The 14,235-nt window shown below is 45.4% G+C and overlaps 1 protein-coding gene across 2 annotated transcripts in view; it reads left to right on the top strand.

Annotated features, from left to right (window-relative positions):
• TNN (tenascin N) overlaps positions 1–14,235 on the top strand; it is a 32,708-nt gene that overhangs the window by 3,811 nt on the left and 14,662 nt on the right. Inside the window, exons 2-6 of one of the 2 annotated variants that reach the window (XM_068951755.1) lie at positions 3,100–3,551; positions 4,553–4,930; positions 10,984–11,247; positions 12,157–12,342; positions 13,299–13,388. In XM_068951755.1, the coding sequence (XP_068807856.1) occupies positions 3,140–3,551; positions 4,553–4,930; positions 10,984–11,247; positions 12,157–12,342; positions 13,299–13,388 (1,330 nt within the window). In that variant the 5' untranslated portion in view covers positions 3,100–3,139. Of the gene's footprint in view, positions 1–3,006; positions 3,552–4,552; positions 4,931–10,983; positions 11,248–12,156; positions 12,343–13,298; positions 13,389–14,235 lie in introns of those variants that run through there. The other variant, XM_068951756.1, reaches the window with a different exon arrangement.

Here is a 14,235-nt window from a genome sequence, read left to right on the forward strand (position 1 = left end):
CTTCCTTTCCTTAGTTTTCTATTACTGCTGGTTATATGTATGACATGATATTCTCCATGAAGAACGATTTAAAACCACTCTTTTTGAACAGCAGGGGAAAATCTCTTTATTACATGATGATGAGCCAGAAACGCAGTACTCATCTTTCATTATGCTTGACAGAAGTGCTTATGTTCAAGTTTTTTTTTCCTTTTGAATGATCTCCGGGCCCAGGAAAATCTGAGATCAATTTGTGGTACCCGAGAAACCATAATTAGTGATGACATCATGTTACAACCCAGGCTGGGTATGCAGTGCAGAGAGAAGGGATTTTATGTGTGTGCATGTATGTTTGGGGGGAATTGGCGTAGGGGACTTGTCCCGGAGATTTGGAAGTAAACTCCACAAATCAAGGCCTTTGGGTTTTTCTGCTGTGGCTTATGGTGAGACTCTAGATCTTAGCTGTTACATTTGTTCAGAGCTTTGAAGCAATCTCTTATGACTTGATTTGTTTCAGAAGTCTACAAAGCAGAAAAAGAAAGGGATAGTTAATTTCTGTGGCCCTTTGAGGGAGAGGAGGCCTGGGAAACAGGATAGCAACTGGCTGGGGATGGGAAGGCTATATCTTAGGTGACAAAGAGGTGACTGCAAAACCTCAGAAGGATATAGCAGAACAGCATGCAGTAAGAAAAAGAGAAGGTAAGCTAACTGTGGTAGATAAGCGCTGAAAGGGGAAACGAGCTGCTTGGGAGTGAACATCAGAGTTAATTACCATATGTTATTTAATTCATATATGGTAAAGAATGGTTGACAGAATCTGAAATTCATACCCTATTTTGTTTCATGCCAGCAGTGATTTTGCCTGAAGAGAGATGAGCTAGCACCCAGAATTTGAGTGGGCATAATATGTATTATCCAGTTGATTTTAGGAACCAAAGCTTTGTGTTTCTGAGCCTGAAGGAGACTTTTCTATACTTGTGTTGCCAATGATAGGGCATGAACCTAATGGCAGGGATTTTTCCAGAGTTATGAAAGACATTTGGGAGATGGTAGATACAGGTATATTTCACAGAAAGAGGTTATTTATTACCATCATAACCCAGGCTTGTGTGACTTCGAGAAACATTTGGTAACGACTGAAATAGCAGAAGAGCTGAAAACTTAGTCTTTTGTGTAATTTTTTTAGGACCGGAGTCCTTTGTTGCTTCAAAGAGTGTTATCTGGGCCAGCACTACTCTCTGGGTTCAGATGGGCTGTCAGTATGGACACATATTAGCCAAGTGGTTTCTAGTTATCAAGTTACCTAATTTAGCACTTAAACAGTGTTTTTTCTGCTTGTGCAATGAATAACATGACTGCTTGGTAAGTCACATATGGTGGCATTTTGTATTTACATCCTGTGATAGGGAATTATAATTATCTAACCAAGTATATATCACCTCCTGTTCAGACTGACATCTACCATTAGTGCCAAGATTCAGTTTGTAGGGCTGAATAAGCCAACCAGTACATTTAGGTTTCTAACTTTACATTTTATTCTTCCACCTGTGTTTATTCAGTTCCTTCCTTCCAGTTGTTATTGTCTATGAGGTGTTCCTTTCGTAAATTCAAATGATACAGCAAACAGTTTTATTTCTGTTAAATACTTAAAGCCTTTAATCTAAATGCTTTGGACTTGAGTTCAGACTTATAAATGCTGATGCAGTTACCTCAAACAGCAGTTTATTTATTTAGCCTTTAGCTCTGTGACTTAATCAGCCTGTAAGTGAGCTCTTCCTGTCTATGCCTGCAGGGTAGGAAAGAAGGAATATTTCTGAAATAAAAGCACAGGAAAACAAATGGGTTTACAGCTCATCCTCTCACTCCATGTGTGAACAGTGAGATTTGCTTTAGCAGCTTCTAAATGAACCTTGCCAACGCTGAGATAAATCAGATATCAAGTCAGAGCAGAATAGACTTGAAATCCCTCAAGAGGTTCCAGTGTTCAGGCACATAAAATGCCAATACATTAGTTTCAAGTTGAGGAAATGTTTTAATTATCCCCTGTCCAGGTAGCAGTGTAGGCTATGCACTGTCTTAGGATAGAAGGATGGTTTTAATTTTATGCAGCAGTTGAGTCCCACGGCTAACAACTGATGATTTGAACTTAAAAGGCCTTTTTGAAGTGATGGACTGAATCGGTAGTCATCAGCACGAGGCCTGAACCTGAAGGTAGCTGGTTCACATCTCTCTCGGGACAGTTGTACCCAAAGCGAGCATCCTTGTGTTCAGGTGAAGCGAGGTGAAAATCTCAGTCCCACCTCTAAAGAGCAGGTGTCCTCATCTCCACAGAAACCCCTCCACCATCTTCAGTGAGCAGAGGCAGAGATGGGGACTCTAAGGCCAAGGCTAATGCTTTGTCAGGTCAGCACATGATACGTGCAGTCAGGCCCTGCATTGAACCTGGTGCGTTTATAGAATGACAGTCTGTGAGTGACAGGAGAAAATACAAGACATGCAAGCTGTATCCCAGTGAAACCTGTTCTGCCTTCCGCTTTGTTTAGCCGCTCTCTCTCCTTGAGATAGTGCCATATGCTAATGCCTGTGTAGAAACTGACTCTTGTCATCCTTTTGAATACCTTCCTGAAAGTGTTGCCATCCATGCGTGAAATGCAGCTCTCCTGGGAATGATCTTCTGTGGCATGATGCACATGCTGGAAAGTGAGTAAAACTGCTGTCTCCCAAACGTCCTGTACTTAAAGATGACTGTCATGGACACAGCACAGACAGGTATCAGCTTGGTAGTTGAAAACCCTGCAAGCTGAGGGACTGCTGCAGATCAATTACTGTGGTCAGAAGGACTGTCAGTAACCTGGATCACAGCTAGGAAACTGGTGAAATGTCTATTGCAACTGCAGGGGAACAAGAATGACAGTAATCACATGACCATGACAATAATCACAATGGACCATGATGCTGAGTTTCACTTGAAAACTGCAAGCCTGAATCTTCCTAGTCAGTGGGCCTGGGAGCTCTCTTTCTCTAACTCATCCAGTGTGACTGTTTTTCTGGTGCTGACAGCTTCATGATCACACTTCTCCTTTTTTCCTTCTTTCTTTCTTTCTTTCTTCATGAAACCAGCTGTGCTGTTTGAGGGATCGGCATTCCTCTGACTTGCCAGATGGATTTCCAGAGCTGTTGTGCCTTCTTTTGGGGGGTATTGCTGTGCTGTGCTCTTCCGACATCTGCCATTCAACTGCCTGCATCTCACAACTGCACCAGCAATGGCCAAAAAATATCCTTCAGCCACTCGTACAAGATTGGCGTGCCCCCATCCTCCCAGATCAAGGTGGAGGCAGATCCGTTTCAGCAGGAAGACAGCAGCGAGGTGCAGCTGGATCCTGGGGAGGCCGAGGAAAACGAAGAGCAGAATATCATCTTTAGGCACAATATCCGTGTGCACACCCCCAAAGGGAACTGTGAAACTCTGGACCACGTTAAGGGCTTGCTTGAGAGGATGGAAAAGTTGGAGAAAGAAGTGGCGGAGCTGAGAGAAGTCTGCAGCCCTCAAACATGCTGTAGGGGAAGCCAAGGTATGTAATAATTGCAGTATCTGTTCCTGTGTCCCTCACGTAGCCTGTTTCCTTCAGGAAATTTAGGGCCTGGAATCCATTTCCCCAAGTGGTGCGGTTTCTCAGTGGGTGGAATGCTACAGTCCTGCACTTGGGACAGTGTTCAGATTTCTGTGTTGTGAATGGAAATCCAGAGGTCCCAAAACTTGGTAGTACTGTAGCGGTGTCTGGAATGGGTGCCTCCCCAGGCATCTTCCAGAGGTGGAGGGGAAGAGTTCCTGAATTTCACACAGCTGGGAGGCTCAGTGGAGGAATTTATGGGGGAGGAAGAGGGTGGAGGTGAGGGAGGCACTTCTTACTGTCTTTTCCCTTTTTGTTTCTACCTCCAGAATCTTGTAGTTGTTGAGAATGTTCTTTTTGTCAGTTATCTAGCAGGAAGTAAAAAGACAGTTTCTGATGATGATGTTTTGTGGCAGCCACTGGCTCTACCTATGGTCAAAGGTTTACACAACGTGATCTCTTAAGAAAAGATGTAACAAACTGGTGTTTGGGGAATGGAGAAGTCGGGGGCAGGGGGAGGGAGAGAGAAGTGCTAAGTATTCAGTTACGTGAAAAATACGGCCACATAGAGGACAAGAATAATTTGCTCTCTAGCTCTGTAATAACTGTAATGAGAAGTGGTGAACTTAAATTACGGTCAGGAAGATTCAGGTTATAGGCTATGAAAAGCTGGATTGTCTGGGGTGGTTACGGATGCTGCGTTCCTGGTCCCTGTGGACAAATGTGTTAGGAAAGGCAAGGGTGGAGCTTAGCCTTCCTTGGAGTAGAGGCAGGCAGACAAGTTCTTGAGGTCTTTTTCAGCCCATATTTTCCAGTGATAGTTATGCTTTCCCTTTAATGACCTTGAACAGATCTTTTCCCTACCTATTCATTGCTCTGTTCCTTTTTTTTCCTCCCCCCCCCCTCCCCTCTTGCCTGTGCGTCACACATGCTGCTGTGCACCTTGGTGTTGCTCTGGCCAGGTGTCTCACATTGCAGCAGCCATGGGACATTCCTCTATGAGACTTGTAGCTGTAAGTGTGCTGAGGGCTGGGAAGGCAGTGACTGCTCCCACCCCACCTGCCCCAACCACTGCAGCGGCCACGGGCTTTGCGATGGTGGAAAATGCATCTGCGATGAGCCTTACTTCGGTGAAGACTGCAGCCAGCAGCTCTGCCCCGAGAACTGCAGCGGCAACGGGATCTGTGACACGGCCAAAGGAGTGTGCCAGTGCTATGAGGAGTTCATCGGAGAGGACTGCAGTGAGAAACGATGTCCTGGGGACTGCAGCGGCAATGGGTTCTGTGACACAGGAGAGTGCTACTGCCATGATGGCTTCTTCGGTCTTGACTGCTCCCAGGGTAAGACACTTGTGTACTATTTCTCTCTCCTCTCTTTCATCCTGAGTTGTCCTCTTTATTTTCCTGAGAAGTGTAGGTAACTCGGTAGGTAAGCCAAACCAGGGGTCACCGTGTTCCTCTTTAATTCCCTACTGGGCTAGGGGGTGCTAGGTGGTCCATGTCTTCAAGAGCTGCGTGGAAAGCCCTGCTGAACAGGGGAGAGGAGGAGACACAGGTTTAGGCAGCACTAGCACAAGCCTGCGTTTAGCAGCTGAAGGAGAGAGCAAAGTTGTGTGTGGAGCCTGTAATCAAAGAGGGAACCAGTATCTATCTCTTGACATAGAAGTAAGGTGGTAAAGGCAAAATCATGCTTGCTGCAGCGTGCGCTGCTTGCAGATAAGGTAGTTGATTTGGTGAAACTGGTGAGATGAAGGATACAGAAAGCCTTTAAATAATGTCACTTTGAAATTAAGTCTTTGGGAAACTATCTCCTATCCTACTTTGTTACAGGGCAATAGGATTTGACTGAGAAGGCCTGACTGAGCTGGCCTTGAGCTTTGTCCAGCAGTTTCTACTTAATGCTAGATGGCTTGGTGTGTGTTCTGAAAAACCTGTTTTCTGTAACTACAGATCTATGCTCCAGGCCTCAGCATTCAACCTTTTATCCTAGAAGCTGCCTTTCCTTCTCAGCACATCACTGCTTAGCTTAATCTTTTACAGCTCCTCAGGAAGAAGTGGATAACAGCCACACCCTGAGCACCAGCTATTGCTCAGGTAGGGCTTTGCAGTGACTTTACTGACAAATCCTTTCTGCTCTGTATCAGCTCTCACTTCTCTGACTTGACCTGTCTGATCAGAGAGTCGCCTATTTAAGAGATTATTAACTCAAATTCTTCCTCCAAACAAGAGCTCTCCATCAGTACTTCACCCCTTCTACCACCCTCCCCTCTGTTCCGAGTTTTTTCCCTCGGTAGCTCCAGCACTGTTCTCTCCTTTCAGTAGACTAGTGCTTGCTGCTGAGGGGGCCACACCTTTACAAAGGTGGCAAACGGGATTGTTTCTGGCTTCCCAGGAACTAGGTACCTCTGCAAGGGTGTGGAGCTGAGAGGCTGGCTGGGGCTAGCCTTGAGTCCTCTTCCTTATGAAGCACCTGCAGCTGTTTTACAGGCAGTGAAAGTGGGCTCTCGCCTCTGATTATGTAAGCACTGCGGAGTTAACACATATTGCACAGCCCGTTGTGCTACTGTTTCTGAGTGCTTATAGCTCTGCTCCTGCTTAAAACCCATTTTAATTCCAAAGTCAAATCGTTCCCCTTTGGGCATGTGTAGCCAAGTGCTCCTCTCCTATAGCTGTCAAATGGTCTTTTCTGTTCCGATTTGGAGTAGATTTCTGTATCCTGGGAGATGTACACTGAGCACTTTTTTAGTTGTTTCTTTAAAATCTTTTTTATAAATATATCTGTGATCATGAAATGACATATTTTGTTGTTTATTGCTATGGTAACTGGCGTGTTCGAATATCTAAAAGTTCATCTCAGGCATGCAACAGTATAATTAATCTCTTACAGTTCCTTGTTAAGGAGAAATGGAGGACAAACACGCATCGAACACCGGGTATTGACCTGTGCTCTTCCTAGACTTTGTTTACTGACTACTCCAAAATAGCTCTGGATATTTGAAGATGAATAAAATTGATGAAAACATCAATTTAAAACCAAAGTATCCTATAAAATGCTATTTGGTGTCTCAGCACAGTATGAGTTCAACCAGGGAATCTGTGTTTTGATGCTGTAATCAGCAAAGCTGGAAGGAAAATAAATAGGGACCCTTCGCTGCTCCCGGCAGAGCCAGGATGCCTAAGAAGCATCTCTGTGAGCTTTCAGCCCAGTGCTGAATCTATAAATACGCTGCTTGTTTCCTGCTTGCTGAGGCCATTAGGGCCTCAGTCTGCTTCCTGAGGAGAAGCTGCCTAATGGGGAGAGATTTGTGAGAGCAAGCAGAGCACGAGGGGGACTCGTGGCACTGCCCCCAACCACCCTCCCTCCCTCCTAACTCCTCATTGCTCCTAATTGAGCTGTGACCGCGATGAACCCTTTTGCTTCAGAGCGGAGGGTCCTCTGGTGTCGGAGAACAAGAGGACGAGGAGGATTTCGGAGGGTAACCAAGTCCAGGCAGCGCCTCTTTCCCGTTCACGCCTTCCCAGGGTCGCTTCCCCCGGCCGCAACTAGGAGTTCCTCTGTCGAGTCCCGAAGCACTTGGTTTTGCCACATCAGCTGGGGAAGATGGCTCTGGCTCATCTCAGGATACAGCAAGCGAGTGTATTTCTAAACCAGGCTCCCCTGGTCACTGCCTTTGCAAGAACCCACCAAGCCGCCCTGCTCTGAGACACGCAACCTGTCCCAGGCTTTGTCCTTAGCAGAAGATGCTGGTTTCCTATGCTACATTTCTCCTCTTCAGAGAGGCTGATGCACCCTGCTCCAAACTATGCTTAGACACGGGGTAGACCACACGATATGCATCTGGGTTCTTTATCATTTTACTGCAAAGTAAGCTCAAGTGCAGCTGTTATATCACAAGGAGAGAAAGGACAAATTTCATGTTTTGTACAGTTTTCATCAAAAACACTGGTATGCATATCTTAAGGATGAAATTTCAGAGCTGTGAATTACACAGGAATGAATGATGTGTTTCAGGTGAAAGAATGTAATGATGGTATCTGCCATAAAAATAAGCATTTGTTATTGCACATGCCTTTTTTTTTCCAGGTACTAGCAATCTGTTATTTGCTATCAGTTGGTGTCTTGTTAATGAAATTCATCTGGTGGGCACCATGGCTTGGTAGTTGGAGCTTGATCAGTTTATGATGTGGTTGCTTCTAATTAAAGTCAGATGAGCTTGTTGATAGATGTCCGCTGTGGTCCTACACGAGTACTTTCAAGGAACATTCCTTCCCCATTGGACCAGATTGGCAAGCCGTCATGTTCAGTTTTCCCAGAACTAATGAGCCGCATGTCTTGTGGCCAAAGGGTTAAAGCACTGTTGGCGTTCTGAGATCTATTACGTGCAACAGATTTGCCAAGATCTCTCTTCTCCAGGCACTGAGTTTTAATTTTTGATCAGTACAAAAGCTGTTTTCTACCCTTGCTGTGAAGAAGCTGTATTCTAGAGTTTTGGGGACCAGCTGACGTTTTGAAGTGACTCAGTGATAATGAAAAGAAAACTTTGGCCTTGTTTTTTTTTTTCTTTTCTCTCCAAACCCTTTCTGGAATCATCGGAAGGGTCAGTTTTATGAGAGACTTCCTCATGCTAGTATGGGTTTAGAAGCTGGGGAAAAAAAAGTCCAGGAAACTATTGTATTTGTTATTGCCTGCAATACTCACTTGTAGTAAATGAAATGCTCTTTCATTAACAGCAGAAAGGGCAGAAAGAAATTGGCAAATTGAAGATGACTATGGATTGAGAATTCCAGTTCTTGGTTCAGTCTGTATTCAAAACAGGTTTGAAAAAGGTTCTCACTTGGCCCTGTAGAACATGCAGAACTTACAGCGTCTTAATCCAGTCATAAATAAAACATAATAATGAGGCTTTGCCTAGATGATATGTGCCTCAGAAGACTGAAAGGATGGGAAAGATTTATTTACCAGTATGGGAAGAAGAATCAATCCAGTTAGGATTAGTGGTAGTGGAACTCTACAGATTTGGAAGTTCTGTTTGTGCCTGGAATTTCAGATCATTTTTTTTCTTCCAATAACCACCCTTGCTTATGGAAATGAGGGTGATCATCTTAGTGGGTTTTCACTATTTCCTGTTTTGGCCAAAGTACAGTACTCCAAGAACATAATTGGTTATAATTTTTGCATTTAATTTTAGATAAGATCAGGAAGTGCCAAAGTGACTGAAATCCATAATAAACCCTGTGGTTTTGGAGTGTCTGAAAAATCAGTGCAAAGTTGGTTTGAGTTTTCAGAACTGGTCAGGGAGGAAGGCAGTGTGGTTGTTGGGTGGGTGTCCCTCCCCGTCCCTCCCCCCCCCCCCCCCCCGAGCTCTCCGTGGGTGGAAATCAGCTCTGCTAACTGCAGCTCTGTAACTTGGCTAAATTCAACTAGCCTAAGCCAGGAGAGGCACTTTAAGAGCATCATGTGTCCTGTCCATCTCCCTCTGTCAGATAAAATGAAGTGTCTGGATGACTGTCTTGGGTTAGATAGTTGCCTTTTGAGCACAGGTCAAAAGCTGTGGCCTATGAGCACAGGTTTCGGGGGAAATTCACGATAAAATTTGAAATTGAGGCACCTTAGGGGTGTGTTCAGATCCACTCTTAGGGTGCTCAGTCTAGGAGTTACTCAGCAATATGTAATAGCAGTTTCAGAAAGTAGGGCATGTATAAGAAGGGCTCTGAAAATCAGATAAATGAAGTCTGAAAAAATTTCTAAGTTTGGACTGGTGTTCTTCTTTTTCTTTTTTTTCTTTCCCCTTGGAAATGAATTGATAATGTCCCTTTAAAAGTCTATTGCACTTAAAATAACATTTTCCATTGTAAATGACAGTTTATAAATATTTTCTGATACAAAAGCCTGGGAGTGATACCTCAGTTTAAAATTACAACGCACAACGTATATTAGCTACCTCAAGATGGGACCCCTTGAGAGTGTCAGCGTATTTTATTACCAGCTGCCGCTCTAAGTATCGTGGAAGCAAGTGCCTTAATGTCTGAACTGTGTGTCTTTGAGCACCCACTTCCCTCCGCGTGTGACGGGAGCGAGCTGAGGGCCGTGCCCTGGTTTCGTGGGTGGTATCGGAGCGCGAGCAGTATTTCCGCAGAGCCTGGTGATGGGCAGAACGTGCACCCCCCAGGGCAGACAATTCTCCTGTTGCAAGGGGATCAGTGATGCACTAAATACTGAAATAGTAAAAATCCCGTCAATCTGGAGAGGAGGAGTCTATCTTTGTCTGTCTCTCTCATGACTTTGGCAGTATGCTGTGCATATATGTACGTTGCAATCTGGCACGCTTTTTTTTTTTTGTTTTCCTTCTCTCCCTTCTATATAAATAGTTCTCCTTTCATACCTCCTCTCATCAGGGCAGTCTTCTTTCCACCCCTCAGCTCATCTTCCCAGTTAATTTTCACGGGGACTGTCTCTCTCAGTCTGAGACAGCTACCACCAGGCCCAGGGACTGGCCCCCTCTTTCCTGCCTTTACCACTGTTGTGTTGTAACTGCATGGAGATCACCAGCTTTTTGTGTCAAGAACTGTGGTTTCAGCTGCTAATGGATGACTGAGCAAGTGTTACGAGGGAATCGACTGCTATGCTCCTTTAAAGTTCTGCACTCGTGTCTCTAGTGCAGTGACAAGTACTGAGGCCTCTCCTCTCACCAGAGGTAGCTGAACTTTGTGGTATTAGGCGATGACACTAAAATTACACAAACTGGCTTAGAACAGTGGTGAGCTGGCTTTGGAGCGCGACCTGCTTTGTGGTGCTGTCAGCGCGCTGAGCACCTGATGTTCTCTCAGCTCTGCTCGTCCTAGAGCAGTGGGGAGCTGGCTTTGGAGCACGGCCTGCTTTGTGGTGCTGTCAGCGCTGAGCACCTGATGTTCCCTCAGTCCTGCTCGTCCTACGCTCACAGTCATGCCTCCAGATTTACAGAACGGCTTTAACCCTCCTTAATCCGTGCTGTATCCCAGCAACTGCTTTGGCCAGGGCCCTCCCTCTCTTCTGGGCTCTGTGCTGTCAGTCTAGAATTACTTTCCACTCCAGAAAAGGAATAATGGAATAGTGACTTATTCATTGAGCCAGGCAAGGTGGTGAATGTTTGCTGTACCAATGAACTCCCGAGCATGCCTGGCTCTCCAAGCCTGGCTCTCTACATAACCAGTTGTTCTCATTTCCACTTCTTGCTGGTACGGTAGCTGTCAGTGAATATGCAGAGGACTTCAGAGTCCTTTTCATCAGTCCTTCAGTCACAGAGCAATCTGTTGTCCTCCGCTGAAGCCCACTGAAATCCCAGTGACTTCAGTGAGCTCTGGACCAGATCCCGAGATGCATCATCATCCTCATTGCCACTGTATTTCTCTTCTAGTGCTTGCTCCTCAGAACCTGCAGCTGCTGAATTCCACCGAGGACTCCTTGGCAGTCAGCTGGGATCAAATGATTGATGTGGATAACTACCTCGTTAGCTATTATCCTGTGGGGTATGAGACCTTGGTGAAACAAGTCCAAGTGCCCAAAGAGCAACTCAGCTATGAGATTGTGGGTCTCCGTCCCAGCACCGTGTACAACGTCACGCTTCGTCATGTGAAGAAGGGGATTGCCAGTGAGCCTGAGTTTCTAGAAGCGAGTACAGGTAGGAGTAGACAGTCTTTTTCTTCAGAGTCAGGATCTGTAGGTCATTAAGGTTAGATTCAAGCAAGTAAAACGGTTTTGCTTTGTGGGTTTGCAACGTCAGTCTGAACTCCGGAGAGCGTTTTCTCTCCCTGATCTCAGTCACGGTTTCTGCCGTTGTTCTCTTCTGGAAAATCTGTTTCTGTATATGTGTAGTAGAGGCTGAACATATTGCAAGTTTCCCATCCCTATATCTTGTCCAAGTCCTATTCGCATTACTTGACACCCCTAAATTACAGGGAGTCCATAGCACTGCCCGCTACAAGGAGCAGGGATGGAAACATGTACGATAAAGCCAGCGCATTGATGAGAATAGCCTCACTGTTCAATGGGCTGCAGAAGGGACTTTAAAGTAGGCAGGATGTCATTCTAGGTATTAATTTGCCAAACCAACCTGCAGCAGCTATTTTTCCTCACAGTCTCTTCTCAGAACTGAAAGAGCCTGACGCTAATGAGAATATGAGATAGGGTGGCTGCGCAGTGAGGAGTGGAAAAGCTACATATTTGAAGCAGGCTGTCTAGAACTGAAATGCCATTTTGTTAGCAGCTGATAGCTTGCTGTCCGCCTGCACTTGGAGAAAGCAGTGAAAAGTTAGGTTATTTTGACATTTTTCTCTTTATTTCTGGCACAACAGGTGGGAGTTGAAAGCCAGAAAACTCTCTAAGTTGGAGTGTTACCATGGATCAAACTAAGCATGTTGAAATAATGATTGTGCTTTGCTTGCCTAACCCTTCAGTTTTTAGGCAAATGTCTCGGGTCTCAGAGCAGGCAACTGGGGAGGGAGGGGGACAGTTTAGTATCTTCCTATCTTATAGTCACAACTTTGTTGCTTTTGCTGCTTTCTCTGGCCCTCTGTTCTGTCTTCCCCAGTCCCGTCTGCACTCAGTGACGTATGGGTGATGGAGGAGATGGAGAACTCCCTGGAAGTGGAGTGGGAGAACCCCCCCACAGATGTGGATTATTACAAGCTGAAATTCAGATCCCTGGTGGAGATGGATGAGAAGCAGGTCGTGGTGCCCAAAAGCAATGACCCCAAGAGCAGACACATCATCACTGGTGAGTACTTGCATGTATCCCAAACTGGGCAGAGGCAGGGACGAGTGCCAGGAACAATTGATTGTCAGACCATAGACCTGAAAAGATTCTTCTCTGGTGTGTGGATGGCCAGTTCTTCACCTCTTGTCTGCTCTAGGCCAGGGTGAGATCTAGTGGGATTCCCCCATCCCATAATGATATGTCTTAAGCCATTAGCTGTGTGGTACATACATAAAGCTAGGCTGAATAATCCATTGGACTAATGAGGAAGATGTAAGTTTTTTTTTTTTTCTTTTTTTCTGACGTCATCTATTGTTATCTTTTCCAGTTCTAGATCAAGCCATAGTCTTGTCTAGAACGTCTCTTAGCAGATGCTGCGTGCTCAGTAGTGTTGTTTACCTGAGTTCTTCTGTTTTCTAGACTCCTGTTCCTTCTGGCAGAACAACTGTGCAGGGAGTTTCTCCTAAAAGCATTCAATTTGAATCCAGTTTTGGGGTCCCTTCAAACTGTTTGATTGCTGGTGAGGGCAGGACCCTGGCTGAGGGTCCTTCTCTCTCAGCTGAAATCATGGGAGTGTCAAGAGACTTTTTTCTCTCGGCCCTGAACACTTTGTTTTTAGTGGTATTCATTCATGTTGGGGGTCTTGAGCATGAGGTGGAGCATGGATAGTTTCCAGGCATGCTCATTCAACTTTGATTCTGCCCTTGTTAGGAATAAAGCATATTCTTCTATTGCAGAGCTTGTAATACTGATGTTACAGAAATCCCCCACATATTATAGTCAATGCATGCTCTAATGGCAACCCAAAGTCCTACCCAGATGTTCCCAAGGGAAAAGGAAGTTCAGATCAAAATCCCACAATTCAAGTTCCTCTCTACTACAGAGCTAGAACTAGGTAGACTAAACAAAATAGTACTTGTTCTTAAAGAACATTATCTTCTCTAATTCTTGGCAGTGTTTCCTTTTGCTTTTTGTAGGCCTGAAACCTGGCACTGAGTACAAGATCACTGTCATACCTATGAAGGATGATACAGAGGGGAAACCATCCACAGTGAGTGGCAGGACTGGTATGTGGATAGTTTGTTATGACAATGATATTACTATAGGGCTCAGAGACAGGTCTGTCACGATTGCAGCATGAAAGGTACACAGTTGGTTTCCTTCTCGTGCATGCTGCAGTCAGGCCTGCAGTATGCTTGTATAAGCTGTATGTTGAGCTACGCCAAACCTAGCCCTAGCTCAGTCTTTTGCCTTAATTTTAAGCATACAGTAACTTTGCCTTTATAACTCAACTAACGGCTCCGGCCACGCATGGGAATAAGGACAGCTAGCTGGCCACTATGGGTAGTAACCCTCAGAGCTCAGAGGCCCTTTACAGGCCTAGCTATATACCTCAAAGTTTGCTGCTTCATGACTTCATCTAATTAGATCGTTGACGAGATGACTTTGCTGTAAACTAGTGCACACAGTTCCCAGTCTGGGTGTGGAAACCACAGGGTCAGAGCTCATCTCTCTTGTACAGCTAGAACAGGAGGTGATGACGGCCCTTCCTTTTGGATTTCCTGGGCAGCTGCCGCTGACTGTCCCACAGCCGTTAGCTGATGGTGATTTATCTGGCCTCAGAGCCCAGGAGCAGTGAGGAAGAGGATAATTTTTCTTCCTTCTCTGTATTCCCTGCCTCCAGCATTATTCTTTCAGTCACTTAATACCTGAGCTGTTGTACTGAGGAGCAGATTAACACACCACCCCCAGGCCTGGGGCTTTTGTTGCAGCCTGCTGTGCTCTCTGGTACACCAGCCCCCATGGACGTGAGGCTTTGCTTGTGCTGTGCGCTGCACAGTGACACAGTGCCTTTTGTGCTAGCTTGAGACTTTCTGCCTCTTACACTTGAGATGACTGCAGAGGCTTCAGCTG

This window comes from Struthio camelus, chromosome 8 (assembly GCF_040807025.1).
Source record: "Struthio camelus isolate bStrCam1 chromosome 8, bStrCam1.hap1, whole genome shotgun sequence".
Taxonomy (NCBI): Eukaryota; Metazoa; Chordata; class Aves; order Struthioniformes; family Struthionidae; genus Struthio; species Struthio camelus.